General features: G+C 48.0%; 1 protein-coding gene across 1 annotated transcript; it reads left to right on the top strand.

The window, feature by feature from the left end:
- Nucleotides 1-6: 6 nt before the first annotated feature.
- Nucleotides 7-11,854, top strand: LARP7 (La ribonucleoprotein domain family member 7; the record flags this gene model as incomplete). The annotated part of the gene is made up of 11 exons (XM_014449085.2): nt 7-57; nt 137-220; nt 311-475; nt 569-662; nt 738-1,091; nt 1,170-1,314; nt 3,020-3,171; nt 3,998-4,122; nt 6,935-7,094; nt 7,298-7,389; nt 11,511-11,854. Coding segments are annotated over 11 exons (1,503 nt in total), but the record flags the coding sequence as incomplete, so codon positions are not given.
- Between the last annotated feature and the right edge of the window lie 2,661 nt (nt 11,855-14,515).

Genomic DNA, 14,515 nt, shown 5'->3' on the forward strand with positions numbered 1-14,515 from the left:
TTGACCACTGACAAAAAGTTAATAGCCAGAGCACTGAAAAGTTCAGCTGTTGTCGAGGTAAGAACAGTTGTTTATATCACATAAATCACCAATTACATAAAAACTCAGCCGCTCACTAGCTGTGTGTGCTTCGCAGCTGGACTTGGAAGGCACCCGGATCAGGAGGAAGCAGCCCCTGGGCGAGAAGCCCCCGGACGAGGACGAGCGGACCGTGTACGTGGTAAGCCTGTCCTGGAAGACAAGTGAAGACGGATCGCCCTGGAGTGAGAAGAGTGAGAGCATCATTAATAATGTAACTAATTCATTGCAGGAGCTACTTCCCAAAAATGTCAATCACAGCTGGATCGAGAGGGTGTTTGGGAAATGTGGCAACGTCGTGTACGTGAGCATCCCACACTACAAGTCTACGGGGGACCCGAAGGGATTCGCCTTCGTGGAATTTGAGACAAAAGAACAGGCAGCAAAAGCTATTGAGGTGGGTCCGGAACCTAAAAAGAACAAAAATGAGCAATAAAATAAAATTATCACGCATTTTAATTAGAAGAAATTTTTGCTGATTTCATTTCAGTTTCTTAACAACCCACCAGAGGAAGCACCAAGGAAACCTGGGATATTTCCTAAAACAGTGAAAAATAAGCCCATTCCTGCCCTGGGAGTCGCTGGTGAGTATTTAAATAAAAATATTGTAAGTGGAAGGAGTTGCAGGAAAGTGAGAACTGATGGGAGCATTGTTACAGAAGAAAAGAAAAAGAAGAAGAAGAAGAAAGTCCGGGTGAAGAAGGAAGACGGTGTCCCGGCCAAAGAGGCGACCGTGGACACAGGCAAGGAGAGCGGCGCCTGCGAGGTGAAGGGGCCCAGGGCCGCGTCGGACGGCTCCGAAGGGGAGGGCGCCGAACCCCAAAAGCCACCCTCAAAGAAGAAGAAAAAGCGGGTTAGAGCTGAAGCGGCCGGTTTGCCTTCGGGGCGAGCAGAGAAGAGGAAGCGAAGCAGCTCCGAGGACGCGGGGTGTCCGGCTCCCAGGTCCAAAGTCAGGAAGACGGCCAAGAAGGACAACCCGGAAAAAGCCTCCCAAGTGTCCAAAGAAAACAAAGGTATTTCTGACTCTACTCACGGTCGGGACTCGACAAATACAGTTGACTTATCACCTGATTTCTGTCTTTTTCTTAAAGATCTGGAAGTCTCCACTGAAGAGGAAAAGGAAGCGGGAGACATAAAAGACGGGTCGCTCCTGAAGGCAAAGAGGAAGCACAAGAAGAAGCACAAGGAGAGGCACAAGATGGGCGAGGAGGTGATCCCCCTGCGCGTGCTGTCCAAGTGAGTGGGCGCCGGCCGGGGGCAGCCAGGCCGTCACCATGGCTATCCTCCCCCTGCGCGTGCTGTCCAAGTGAGTGGGCGCCGGCCGGGGGCAGCCAGGCCGTCACCATGGCTATCCTCCCCCTCCGCGTGCTGTCCAAGTGAGTGGGCACCGGCCGGGGGCAGCGAGGCCGTCACCATGGCTATCCTCCCCCTCCGCGTGCTGTCCAAGTGAGTGGGCGCCGGCCGGGGGCAGCCAGGCCGTCACCATTGCTAAAGTGCAATTCCAGGTCGTGTACAGAGTTGCACATTAGCAACAGTGACGGCCTGCAGCCAGGTCTGCGCGGCAGGATGACGGTTACCAAGCAACAACCACACTAAAACATGGAAGCACTTATTTCCGTCTGTCGAGCAAATGCCTCCATGTTAAAGTGGTGGGTGTTCTTAGAGACGTAAGCGTTCCGCTGAAATGCCCCGACTGCAGGCCGGGCTTGTGCGCTTGGGAACAGGCACAGCAAGACTCACCATCACTGAAACATGGAAGCACTTACTTCTCTGGTTCCAAAGCAAGTACATCCACGTTTAAGTGGTGGGGAGCCTAGTCCTGGGGAGCCTTGCGATCCCGATTGGCTTTAACCTGAAAGTGAGTAGAAAACAGATTTGGGTCCAAAATGCGGAGTGGGTGTGGGGGCACCTCCACTGAAACATGGAAGCACTTACTTTTGCTTTACACAGCAGGTGCCCCCAGGTTAAAGCAGAGGAGCCCCCGCCCTCTGGGAACAGGCGAGTTGCTGTGCGGCAGCCGAGGGACAGCGGACTCACCTCTACTAAAACATGGAAGCACTTACTGCTTAGGTCACAGAGAGCATTTCCATGTTAAAGTGGAGGGGAGCCCACGGGCGCCAGGGTGGGAGCCACGGAGGGAAAGGAGGGAAAAGCAAGCGGCATACCTTTCAGAAGAAAGTTCTTGTTCTTAACGTCCTGTCCTCCTGGGAAGGGTAAAGGGCAAGGACTTGGGGCTCCTGTATTTATAGGATCCTTAGCTCTGAATTCCTTAACTGCCTTTATCTTAGGGAATCATTAAGGGCCTTTTGTTATTCTAATGCCTCAGCTCAGGAAGGTCGGGTCCTGGGTGGGTCGGGATTTTTTTTTTTTTTTTGAAGTATACAGATGTCAGTGTTACAGCTAAACCATCACCAGCAGATCTCCTCCTCCTTAAAACTCTGCTATCTGTGTGTTTGATGGCGTCGATTAGGGCTAACAATGAGGCTCCCAGGAGCCCACAGGGCCATTGTGTTCCTCCCTGGAGGGGCTCAAGCTGTTTGAAGAAGCATCTACATGTTAAATGCATGTAAATAAGTTGCTTCCAGGGGGTGTTTTTTCCCTCTTAGAAATTCCTTTTCATTCTAGTAAACACTAAGGAATGTTATCTCTGAAATTGGGAGCAGTTTAACGAGTAATCTAAGTCATCTTTCAATTTCAGTCTGTCCTTTTCCCCCAGAGATGACTGTCGTAGTAAATGTTAGCAGTTAATTAATTCAAAGCCTTCATTTCCAAAAGTTCAAATCATTGAAGTAGACATAGGAACTGACCTGGCAAATTGAAGCCTGTCCACCTGGGTGCCGGTCTGGGCCCTCCCTTTGCCTGCTCGCGGGGCGATGTGAATCATTGTGAGGGGACGTACCTAGTCATCTGCTATTTCTAAGGTACTTTTCTTTTCTTACAGGAGTGAATGGATGGATTTGAAAAAAGAGTATTTAGCCCTGCAAAAAGCCAGTATGGCTGCTTTAAAAAAAACAATATCCCAAATGAAATTGGAGTCAGAAATGGAAATAGACCACGGAGTAACTGATAAGCCTGGACTGAAAAATGAAAAAAGTAAAATGATCGTTTTTGTAACATTATATTGTATTACACACTAAAATGCCATTTTGGAGTTATAGGCTGAACTTTAATTTTTAGAAACTTAATTATACAGTAATCATTACAGAAATTACTGATTTGGCAAGTTATTCAGATGTGTGGCATTTTTGATATAAGAACATTTGAAGGGCTCATTTAAACAGTATGTTTCCTAATCAGTTATTTAAGTTTTCTCTAGTTCTCATTGTTAGTCAGATTTGGTAATGAGTGCCTACTTTATGAATTAAGTTTGTGTAAACAAAGATTGTACTTTCGCACTTATAAATTTATTTCATAGTATTAACCATAAGCAGAAACAACACCAAACAAGATTCCTATGAAACTTACAATATTAGGATATATGTTAAGTTTCTATAATGAAAATAAGTTTTCACATCTGAATTATTATATAGAGTATTCTTTATTATTCCATGCCTGTTTATCTATCTACTTTTATTAGGTACTTTTTGTTTTCTTGGTTTAGGGAAGATGGGCATTTTGGGGGGAAGATGTTACAAGTGTTCTAAAAGTAACAGTTTGCGTTTACAGTAATTACAGCTTTTGTATTTTATTTCATGGTAATCTCATTTAGCAGTGTGGTTTTTGTCAGGGAGGCCTATTATGAGCCCCAGTGATTTACAATGTGTAACTTTCTTAATTACATAAATTATGTTACAATTAAGTTTTAAATTAAGTAAACTAATTTTTTAAAGTAGCCTAAGAACTAATGATGGTGGTGTAAAGGGGCCGAGGTGTTAAACGACGAAGGGTAATCGTTCTTCCTGGTCTTTTTCTGCTCCAGCAGCAGCGGGCAGTGAGGAGGGCCGTCCCCCGGAGAAGGCGCAGGCGGCGGGGCCGCAGTTCACGGCCGGCGTGATTGTGAAGATCGTCAGCCCCGAGCCCCTGCCCGGCAGGAAGCTCGTCAGGGTGAGCCGCAGCCCCGGCTGCTCGTCCCTCGGTCCTCCTCAGGGCTCCCTGTGGAAATGGGGGCATTTGGAAAACACAGCCAATCAGATTAGGGCCCGTTCCTCTGGGAGAGTCGTTGCAGGGTTTATTCCAGAGCCGCTCTGAAACATGACCAGAGCAGAATCCAAAGCCTGAGTTCTTCGGTCTGTCCGTGGTGCCCTGGCCGGTGCCTGTGGTTGAGGGCGGATGCAGCAGAGCGCCTCCCTGGTGCTCCTGGTCCGGGCCTTTTTGTTTTCAGAGAAATGGGTGTTAGAAGGGTGGTGCCAAAACGCGCTGAAGACTCAGTCAGCAGTGGAGTTGGTCTGAAATTACTTTAAAATCCCAATCATCTGCTGTCAGATTTTGGAACAAACGAAATAATTTGTGATTTGTTTTCATTGGTGCTCTTAGCTTTGAACAGACTCCTAAATTTTCTTTTGCCTAAAGTCAGAACTGTTTGGAATAAAAGAGAGAATATGTATATTTTTTTCTTTGCATGAATTTAGTTTATTTTTGTCTGTTAATGAATTGAAATTGAAAATTTTTTTCCTGAAAGAAATGTAGGGTATTTTGAAGAAAAAAAAAGCCTTTTCTTTTATGTTTAATTTTTTTAATATTTTCAATCCATGCTGTTTGTTTAAAGAAATTGAAACAATTACAGAAAAATGTTAAGTATTTTGAAAAACTACAAGTTTTGCATGCATGGGCAAATATACCCAGAGTTCTACATAATTTTCATTGCAAATACTGTTGACAGTCTCCTTTTTTCACTTTATATGATTTATCTCACAGCCTTTTGTACACCAATGCAGCAATATTTCTTTCTTGTTCATACGTTCTTTTGAGAGGCAGTACCATATAGTATTTACCCTTAGCCTGCCACCCAGTTAGGTGAGACACTGCCTTTTCAAACCACGTAAAGCCTTCTGTAACAGAGCAAATGTATTTGTTTTTATACTGACTTTCAGCATCATGTTAAGTTGTTTTGGTTTTGCATCCTCATACCAGTCACATTTTACCTGCATCACCTTTGAGGTTGCTCACTGTGATCAGGTGTGAATGCTTTCCTGAAAGTCCGCAGCTCTCGCTAACCCCTAGGTGAGGTGCTCCTAGGCTGTGGGTGAGGGTGTGGGCAGGCCCACGTGGACACTCCCAGCTTGCAGAGCATCGTGGCAAAATAGAACTTCACACACAGGGATAAGACCGACCTTGGAAGTGCTGCTGTGCTTGAGTTGGTTGGTTTTTCTATTAAGATTTAATAGAAAAATCATTCGGTTTGTCATTTGGAATGAGTAGCATAAGTTTATGTCGATTACAAATTCTTCATTCATGATCATCGAAATCATAAAGTAACTATGAATCATGTTCGTGGTTACTTGCATTTTGCTGGAACAAAACCGATTGGGAGGAGGTGGCGGCGGTTTGTGCTTGCCGTGGGATTGCCAGGGTAATTGTCATTCCGAGGGCACCCCGACATGGCGATGGCTTTCCGTAAATGTCTTTTAAAAGGGGCTGCTATAAACCAGTCACATAAATCAGTCACGTGGCTGTACTTCCATTGCAGAGTCCAACTTTCTCAACTTGAAACTGTTTCTTGCTTAGTCTCTAAATTAGTACTATTAACTAGATACAGAAATGGGAAGAATTGACAAGTATAGTCTCTTTTTTTATCGAATTAGCAAACATTAAGTGCCTCTTGTCTGATAGGCAGGATGATAGGAATGGGATGAGGTAAGACTTAGTTCCTGTTTCCACAGACTCACAGGTTTTTATATATGTAAGCTTCATTCTTAACTAATAAACTTTTCTCTTAGTCTTTGATGTAGTAGTATTTCCAGGTGTTTCTCAGTTCTGTGTAAATCAGACTTTAAAAATCCAACATCTCAAATGAGGAACAAATGTAATAATCTGAACAATAAAGATTTAACTAAAAAAAAAATCCAACATCTCAAAGTAACCTAAATTACTTGTGGCTTGAATTTTTGGGTCAAAACTGCAGGGGTGAGATTGATAAGGCCCTGTTTTTGGCTGGGAACCCTTAGCTATTTGTTTAGCTTCATGAATGGAGACTGATAAATGAAGACCTGGTGTAACATTCCTGCATAATCGCCTGCGTTTGCTGAGGAGCCTGCTGCGAATGCAGGAATCCTGTTAATCTGCCCTCCCAGCAGGCGAGGTGGGGAAACTTCTCCTGGGTCTGGGTGACAGGCTTGTGCGGCAGAGGTTGTTCAGGTATCTCATCAAAGAGGAAGAGCTTTGAGCTGTATTTTCAAAGACCCGCTCAGGAACCTAGGATTTGTGTAGGTTCACTGAACCTTTCTTTTGCATGAGTTGTTACAAGAAGTTGAATATTTTCATGTATATCTTAAGTCAGAAGTCACAAGTGTACGGGTGAGGGGTAACACTCCTCTCCCCCAATCCATGGAGGCTCTTTCTATTTTGTTTTTAATTCCAGCCCTTATTCTGTGGGCTCCTAGACGGGGCGCCCTCTTGTTGACGGGCGGGCGGGTGTGGTGCTATCTGCTGCACGTCTATGCCCCCCAGACAGGTCTCCCCTCCGGGGGCTGTGAAAGGTGTGGAGTAAAGGAAGTTATGATTAGAGGCGATGTTGGATGGGTTCTCAGGTGTGTCCCTGTGAGGCTTCTAAGAGCATGTGTATGTATTTCAGAGGAAATGCTTAATGTAGGGTGGTTCTCGAAGCTTCAGATGGCATAGCACGCTCTGACTAGCCTCGGGGAACACGTTAGCCGCGGTATGAGAGTCTTTGTTCATACTCCCTCTCCCCTGTGCGCAGGACACGCTGGCCACCATCTCGGAAGTGGTGTACGTGGACCTGCTGGACGGAGACGCCGAGTGCCACGTGCGGTTTAAGTCTCCCGAGGATGCTCAAGCCGCCCTGAGCGCGAGCGCGGACCTGCAGAAGCAGCACTGCTGGAAACTCGAGGTTCTCGCTGGTAAAGCCGCGGACCTTCCCTCTCAGCTGCCTGTAGTGGGGACTGTGATGCTGAGTCTGGCTGATGAGTCCCGTCTCCTCTGTGCTCTCACACGCGCACCGTAGCAGTGAACCTCAGCTCTGCTGAGAGCGTGGAGCCCTGAGCCCTGAGCATGTTTGTCCCGTGTGCCCTTGTACGCAGAGCCCCGTGTTATGTGTTTCCAGGTGACCATGAACAGAGGTACTGGCAGAAGATTCTGGTCGACAGGCAGGCCAAGCTGAACCAGCCCCGCGAGAAGAAAAGAGGCACCGAGAAGGTAGCGGTTGATTTTATTTAGCTTCGCTATTCTTCCCGTGGTTTGGGGGGGCTGGGGGCAGCCTAAGCTTTTCCGAAGGCTGACTCGCCTCTGGAAGTCATGTGCAGGCACACAGTAGCCTTGGTTTTGCAGTAGGTGGTGGGTTTGCGTGGCGTGCACTGAGCTTGAGGTTGAGAGGGAACACTTATTTTCTAGATTTTGAAATACACAAAATTAGAATTATTTTCCTCAGGAGGGTGCATGGTTTTAATTTAGAGTTTTCCCTTCGGCCTTTTTTTTTTTTTTTTAACTTGTGTGCTGACTTAAAGCAGTCCTGCTTTCTGGCTGCTGCGTTTTCAGCTGGGTGGTAAGTGATTATTTAAACGTTCTCTTAAGGTAAAAAACACAGTGTATGTAGAGTGTGGTCTTTAAGGACAGGAGCCTCCAGAGATAAGGCTGAGAGCCTTTAGGACTGTGGTTCCCTAAGCAGTGATAAGCCCTGTTGCTTTTTCTCTGGATAGTCAGTGATATAAACAACTTTCAATACAGTAAGTAATTTAAAGCAAGCTTCTTGTTCAATAATTTTATTTTAAGTTACACTGAGTAATTAAATTATTATTGTTTCTAGTGAGATGTCAAGCTTATTATTTTAAAATAGATTATTATACATGTAAAGGTTGGTGCATCTTAAAGTGCTTAGAACAGAACAGGGCACATAATAACTAAATTACTATTATCGAAATTTTAAAATGTATATTGTAAAAGTCAGAAAAACCTACAAAGATGTACGTTCTTATGTCATTGGTTAGCACTTGAAAAGTCATGCTTTCTGTATTCCAGGATTGACGGCTTGGGTTCGTATTTATAAATTCTTTCCTCCTTCACCTTAAAAACCGGGTGTTTTTCCTCGGCCTCCTTCGCTCGCATCCATTGGGATGTGGGTGGTTGGGGGAGGTGTCCCCGTCTGTGTGAAATCTGCCTCTGCAGGCGGACGCTGCTCCCCGGCCTCCTTCCTTGCTGGGCGCTGGGCGCTGGGAGGTGTTAATTTGAAAGCCTGCGGGAGGCTATTTAAATGTTAAAGTCGCTGATCCAGAACTCGGCCCTGAAATGAAACCACTTTGTTAAATAATGTTTATCTTCCAATTGGTGTGTCGCTTTATTTAAATTGTATGTTTGTAGGACTAGGAATTAGTAATTTTGTTTTTCAGAAAGATCCCATTTTCCTAAGTTTGAGGTGGGGTTGGGGGGGGGGGGGATCGACTCGACTTGGGAGCTTTGTGAATGGAGCCCAGCGAGGGCCAGGGGGGGAGCGCAGGCTCTTTTCCGACCCCCTCACCTGCTGCCCCTTCAGCCCCTTCCAGCCCCCGTCAGGGCAGCCGCCCGTGGGCTCCTGTCCCAAGTGGAACACGGGAGCCACACGAGGTTGCAGTTTGGAGGAGAGGCTGGACCGTAATCAGTTTGCAGCCACCTTTCTGGTGGTCCATTTCGTTAATATTTCCGAGGGCCCGTTCCCGTTGCCACTAATGAGGACGCCGCGAGTGGCCGTGCAGCGGGTGCTGACAGTGCCGTGCGGAGTAGGCCAGGGCCCGGCCGCTTCACACCCGGTGGGCTGGGCCCGGGCATCTGCGGCCTCGGCCAAGGGAGCCGGGTCCCCAGGAGGCCTGGGGGGCGGGGGGAGGCCTCTCGGGCGGGTGCTGAGGGTTCCGAGAAGGTTTGCCAGACGGTGAGACAGGCCTGACTGACAGCCCGTTGTCCGCGGGAGGGAAAAGCGCTGCCGTGAACGCTGGGTCTGCGTTTCCACGTCACGGTGTAGGCAGTGGGGACAGTCTCCTCAGTCCTGGTGGGAAGAGGGAAGGACCTTCACTTTCTGCCCCTGCACCCCTGCGGGCAGCGTCTCATGTGGGGAAGTGAGATGACGCTCCAGGTCGGTGAGGGGCTGGAGGTCTGCCCACAGGGCCGCCGCGTTCCTGCCCGACCAGGGGCCTGTGGGCCATCACCGTGAGAACATGATGCAGATGAGGCCTCTCTCCTTTCCCTTTAGCTCTTAGAGTAGATGGTAATACTTTTCATCTTTATTGTTGAAGTATTTCATTTGTCCCTCTTTTCCCCCATGAACCCCCTCCAGCCCGCCCCCACCCCCCACCCCAGGTCTCCCCACCTAACTGTCGTGCCCGTGGGTTATGGACACACACATGGGAGGTCTGTGGTGGGTTACCTCCCGCCCACTCACCCTCCCTGTTTTAATTTTGTGTTGCTTTTTATCAAAACGGGTTTTTTCCTACACACGACCATGTCGGATGCTCAGCAGGGGAGAGCGTAGTTCATGAGTCGGTGAGGAACGCTGGAGTGACAGTTGTCACCTCTGGCCTCGCCTCGGGAGGAACAGGCTTCCAGGGTGACCCACAGTGACTTCCTGCCAATGGCCTCCTGTCACCACACACTTTAAAGAAACTGTGTTGATGGTCGATTGCTCATTAGAATCTGTGTTTTTATGAGAATAAGATTTTCATTTCTACCAAAGCTAAATATTTTAGATGTTTTAATCAAGAAAGCTTTTGGGCCCTGGCCAGTTTGGCTCAGTGGATAGAGCGTCGGCCTGAGGACTGAAGGGTCCCAGGTTCGATTCCAGTCAAGGGCATGTACCTTGGTTGCGGGCACATCCCCAGTAGCGAGTGTGCAGGAGGCACCTGATCAATGTTTCTCTCTCATCGCCGGTGTTTCTAGCTCTCTATCCCTCTCCCTTCCTATCTGTGGAAGAATCAATAAAATATATTAAAAAAAAAACAAAGAAAGAAAGCTTTTGGGGCCCTGGCCAGTGTGGTTAAGTGGTTAGAGCATCGGACCGCACACCAAAGGGTCAAGGGTTTGATTCCTGGTCCAGGGCGTGCACTGGGTTGCAGGCTCGATCCTTGCCCCAGTCGGGCACATGAGGGGCAGGCAGTTGTGTCTCTCACAGTGATGTGTCTCTCTCCCCCTCTGCCTCCCTCCCTCCCAGCCGCTCTCTACAAAAAGTCAATGGCTGCCCTAGCCGGTGTGGCTCAGTGGATAGAGCATCAGCCTGTGAACTGAAAGGTCCCAGGTTCGATTCTGGTCCAGGGCACATGCCTGGGTTGTGGGCACAATCCCCAGTGTGGAGCATGCAGGAGGCAGCCAGTCAATGATTCTCTCTCATCATGGATGTTTCTATCTCTCCCTCTCCTTTCCTCTCTGAAAGCAACAAAAAATATATTTTAAAAAAAGAAAAGTCAACAGAAAAATCCTCTGGTGAGGGTTAAAAAAGAAAGATTGTGGAATATTTAGTTATTTTAAATGATCTTCATACCACATAATTTCATGCCTTCTTTGAAAATATTGACGTGTTTGTGTTCTGGAGTAATAAGTATTTTCAGTAGTAGACCATACTTGTGACATTTATTTATTTGTTTGTTTATGTATTTATTTATTTATTTCCTCGTCCAAGGATATGTTTTTTTGTTTGTTTGTTTGTTTGTTTTTAAGAGAACGGTGGGGAGAAAGAGAGACAACAATGTGAGAGAGAAACTTCCATTGGTTGCCCAGCCCTGACAGGGGATCAAACTGGCAGCCTCACTGGGAATTGAACCTGCAACCAACTGAGCCTCCCAGCCAGGGCTGTGTTTGAGATTTTAGTTTTCAGATTTGTAAGCAGACCTTTGTGTGGCACTCTGCCTGGAATACGCCGCCTCGTTCCAGTAGCACATGATTCTCAGGCTCAGTGTCCTGACTGACCACAGGGCCTGTAGGAGTGACTTAGCGGTCAGGACTGACCCCGGGGGGCGGGGGGGGCAGCTAACAGGGTGGGTCCTGACCCGCAGGTAACAAACATGGCTGCAGGGAGTGCGGCTCCTTTTAACTGGAAAATGTTCGGTGATCTGGAACTCAAGGGGGGGCGGGGGGGTTGGGTAATTGAAAGATTGAGTACCTCTTACACTATAAACCATACCTGATAGTTCTTTCTGTGACTGATGTGGTCTAAGCCTAATTATCTCACTTGTCTTCTTCTCCCCCTTTTGGAAATATTTTATTCAAGCTGATGATAGTTGTGAAATTTTTCTAGACATATTTATATTTTGTTTGTTTTTAGGTATCCAGTACATTCTAATTTCTGGTTTCTTTCTCCATAGTTAATCGCCAAAGCTGAAAAGATTAGACTCGAAAAGACTCAACAAGCAAGTAAACATATTAGATTTTCTCAATATAATTGAAAAGATTTTCACTCACCTCTTAAGAGTTCACTGGATGCTGGAGCTGTTCTGAAGAAACCCATTTTTATTATGCTAGTAATGCCTGATGAATGTTTTTTTTAAACCCACATTTATCTAAAATAACTTGTAAATAAGATTTTTTTTCTAGAGACAAGTACATTGTATACTAGGATTTTTTCATTAAACATTTTATTTGTTGAAATGCTCGTACATAAATCAACCTCATTGATTTAGTAAATAAATGCTTTGAACATTATCATTAATTTTGTTTGTTTATATCACTAACGTGCCGGAAAAAATCAGTACGACGTTAAGATGCAGTTTAGGGAAATGTGCAGGCGCTCACTGCACTTGCCATTTTGTAGCTTTTCCCGCCTGCATGTCCTGGGTGTCGTGTCAGGCTGGTGTGTGCAGACAGATGTGCGACCTTTCTGTTCTGTGAGCTGTTCTCTGCCCCTCCGCGTTCCCACTGAACAGGCCGCGTGAACTGCTTCCAATTAAAACGTTACATTTTAAAAGTACTGAGTTTGTCTCCATAAATGAAGACAAAAATAAAACGTACAAACGCTATTAATTAACCAGTTACCTGCCCCGCATCCAAAATGGTCGCCGTCCCCACATGCCATGATGTTTTGAATGTAATTGCTTGTGGCGCTCAAAGGGTTGTGAACTCAGGGGAGAACATCGAACCTGCGTGAGGCCTCGCCAAGGGACTCCCAGGCTGGAGCGAGCGCCCCTCCCGGGCCTGTGCCGGCTGCCTCTCCAGCTCCCCGTCTCCCTCCAGGTGCCAGGGCGTGTCCTCAGGCTGCTAACCCTGTCCCTTCGGCTCCGTCCAGCGGTGGCCCTCCACCCGGCTGCCTCCGCACATCTCAGCAGCCTGTGGTCAGAGCTCTGAGGACATGGGCACCTCTTGTTGGGGCGACATGAGCTTTACTACCACAGAGAGGTGTCCTGGCAGCTCACCCACTCGCCTCTCCCTGAAGGAAAGCCAGCAGACTCTGCCGGAGGCAGAGACGACAGTAGTCACTGAGCACGTGTGAAGATGGCGAAACGCCCGCTGACCCAGAATTGTCCTCGTAAGTGAACGTTTCAGGAATTCAGTTGCCCTCAGGGCAGTCTACGGAGACTGGAGAGCTCATCGAGGAAGACTTCAGAACTCCTCTCCCAGCCATTCATGGCGAGACAGGTCTCCGTGGACAAGTCTCTGGGCCCCGGAGACGGGAGCCAGCTCCGGTCCCTCTCCTGGGCTTGTGTCCCCGGGCAGAGGCAGTAAACAGACATGAGTGCAAAGTCCAGTTGTTAGGTCAGCCCCAGGGGCAAGCTAAACAGTGGGGGAGAAACCACACTCGCACTTTCATTTCTTCTTTAATTCATTTAATTGAGGGAGACTTCAGTTCGCCTGCTGCAATCAGACACTGACACGGCACGCGTGAGAAATGCCACGCGTGAGAAATGCCGAGAAAGGTGAGGTTCCCGCCTGGGGGAGCCCGGGCCCCGGGGAGGACAGCAGTCAGCATACAGCGGAGGAGCTGCGGCCAGCCTGCCGGTGAGAGCCGAGCCCCCTGCTCATCCCCCGCCACCTGTGGTCCCCGGTGAGGCCATGCCCTTGTTGATCCAGGACTTCACACAGGAAGTGCTTAATGAATACTTGTTTAATCGCATTAAACAGGATGTGCTTTGGGGGGTCGCGGCAGATGCTGTGATGTAGGTGCACAGAGGCCAGTTCCTTTTCAGCTGCCGAATCTCTCGCATTCTTTTTTTCATATATTTTTATTGGTTTCAGAGAGGAAGGGAGAGGGAGAGAGACAGAAACGTCAGTGATGAGAGAGAGTCACTGATCGGCTGCCTCCGGCACGTCCCCTACAGAGGATCGAGCCTGCAGTTCGGGCGTGTGCCTGACCTGGAATCAAACGCTGACCTCCTGGCTCACAGGTTCAACCACGGAGCCACGCCGGCCGGGCCACACTTTTTTTAAAGTGCCTCCCGTGCCCCCGTATCTGCGCATCTCAGTGGGATGTGCTTCCTTCAATGCAAAACGAGGCTTATGTGAGCCCCTGCAGGGCCTCCGTGTCACTGTCACCAGACAAAACCTATTGGCCAAGGTGGTTGCTGGTTAGCTGTGTCCTCTCAGTGGAGTGGGCGCATCTATAGCCACTTCCCAGTGAAGAAGCTGAAGGTCCTGCCAATGTCGGAGCAGCAGGCTGGTGAGGCTGTAACCGCCGTGTCTCCTGCTCTGGACCCAGCATTCAGTGACGGGACGCCTCCTCTACCTGTCTCCTCCTTCCTCTCCTCCTTTTTTCCTCTCCAGCAGCGTGCACCTTGTAGAGACACGTACGTACCGTCATGTGGGTGACCTCTGCGGCGGCACGTCCTGTCTCAGCACGTCCTGGAGGAGGAGCTGTGGGCAGGGTCACCGTGGACAGGGTCTGGCACCGTGCAGGGCTGTGCAGGCCCTCACCCTCAGCAGCGGAGTCCAGGGTCCACTCTGGCTTATTTGTACTAAACTCATCCATACCGCTGTCTGGTCAGTCTTTTTTTTAAAAAAAAAAATACATTTTTATTGGTTTCAGAGAGGAAGGGAGAGAGAGAGAGATAGATAGAAACATCCATGATGAGAGAGAATCGTGGATCAGCTGCCTCCTGCAAGCCCCACACTGGGGATGGAGCCTGCAAGCCGGGCCTGTGCCCTGACCGGAATAGAACCCGGGACCCTTCAGTCCCCAGGCCAACGCTCTATCCACTGACCCACACCAGCTAGGGCTAGGATGGATATTTTTAATATGCAAGAGAACTTTGCATAATTATTGACTTCTCAATATTTTCTGCCATTCAACCACTTGCCTTTCAATTTGCTTTATATAGTATAGTTATAACTAAATAGATATTTTATGTTTTTATAGAATCATGTTTTGGGGTGTTTTTTT

Source organism: Myotis lucifugus, unplaced genomic scaffold (genome assembly GCF_000147115.1).
Source record: "Myotis lucifugus unplaced genomic scaffold, Myoluc2.0 scaffold_1014, whole genome shotgun sequence".
Classification (NCBI taxonomy): Eukaryota; Metazoa; Chordata; class Mammalia; order Chiroptera; family Vespertilionidae; genus Myotis; species Myotis lucifugus.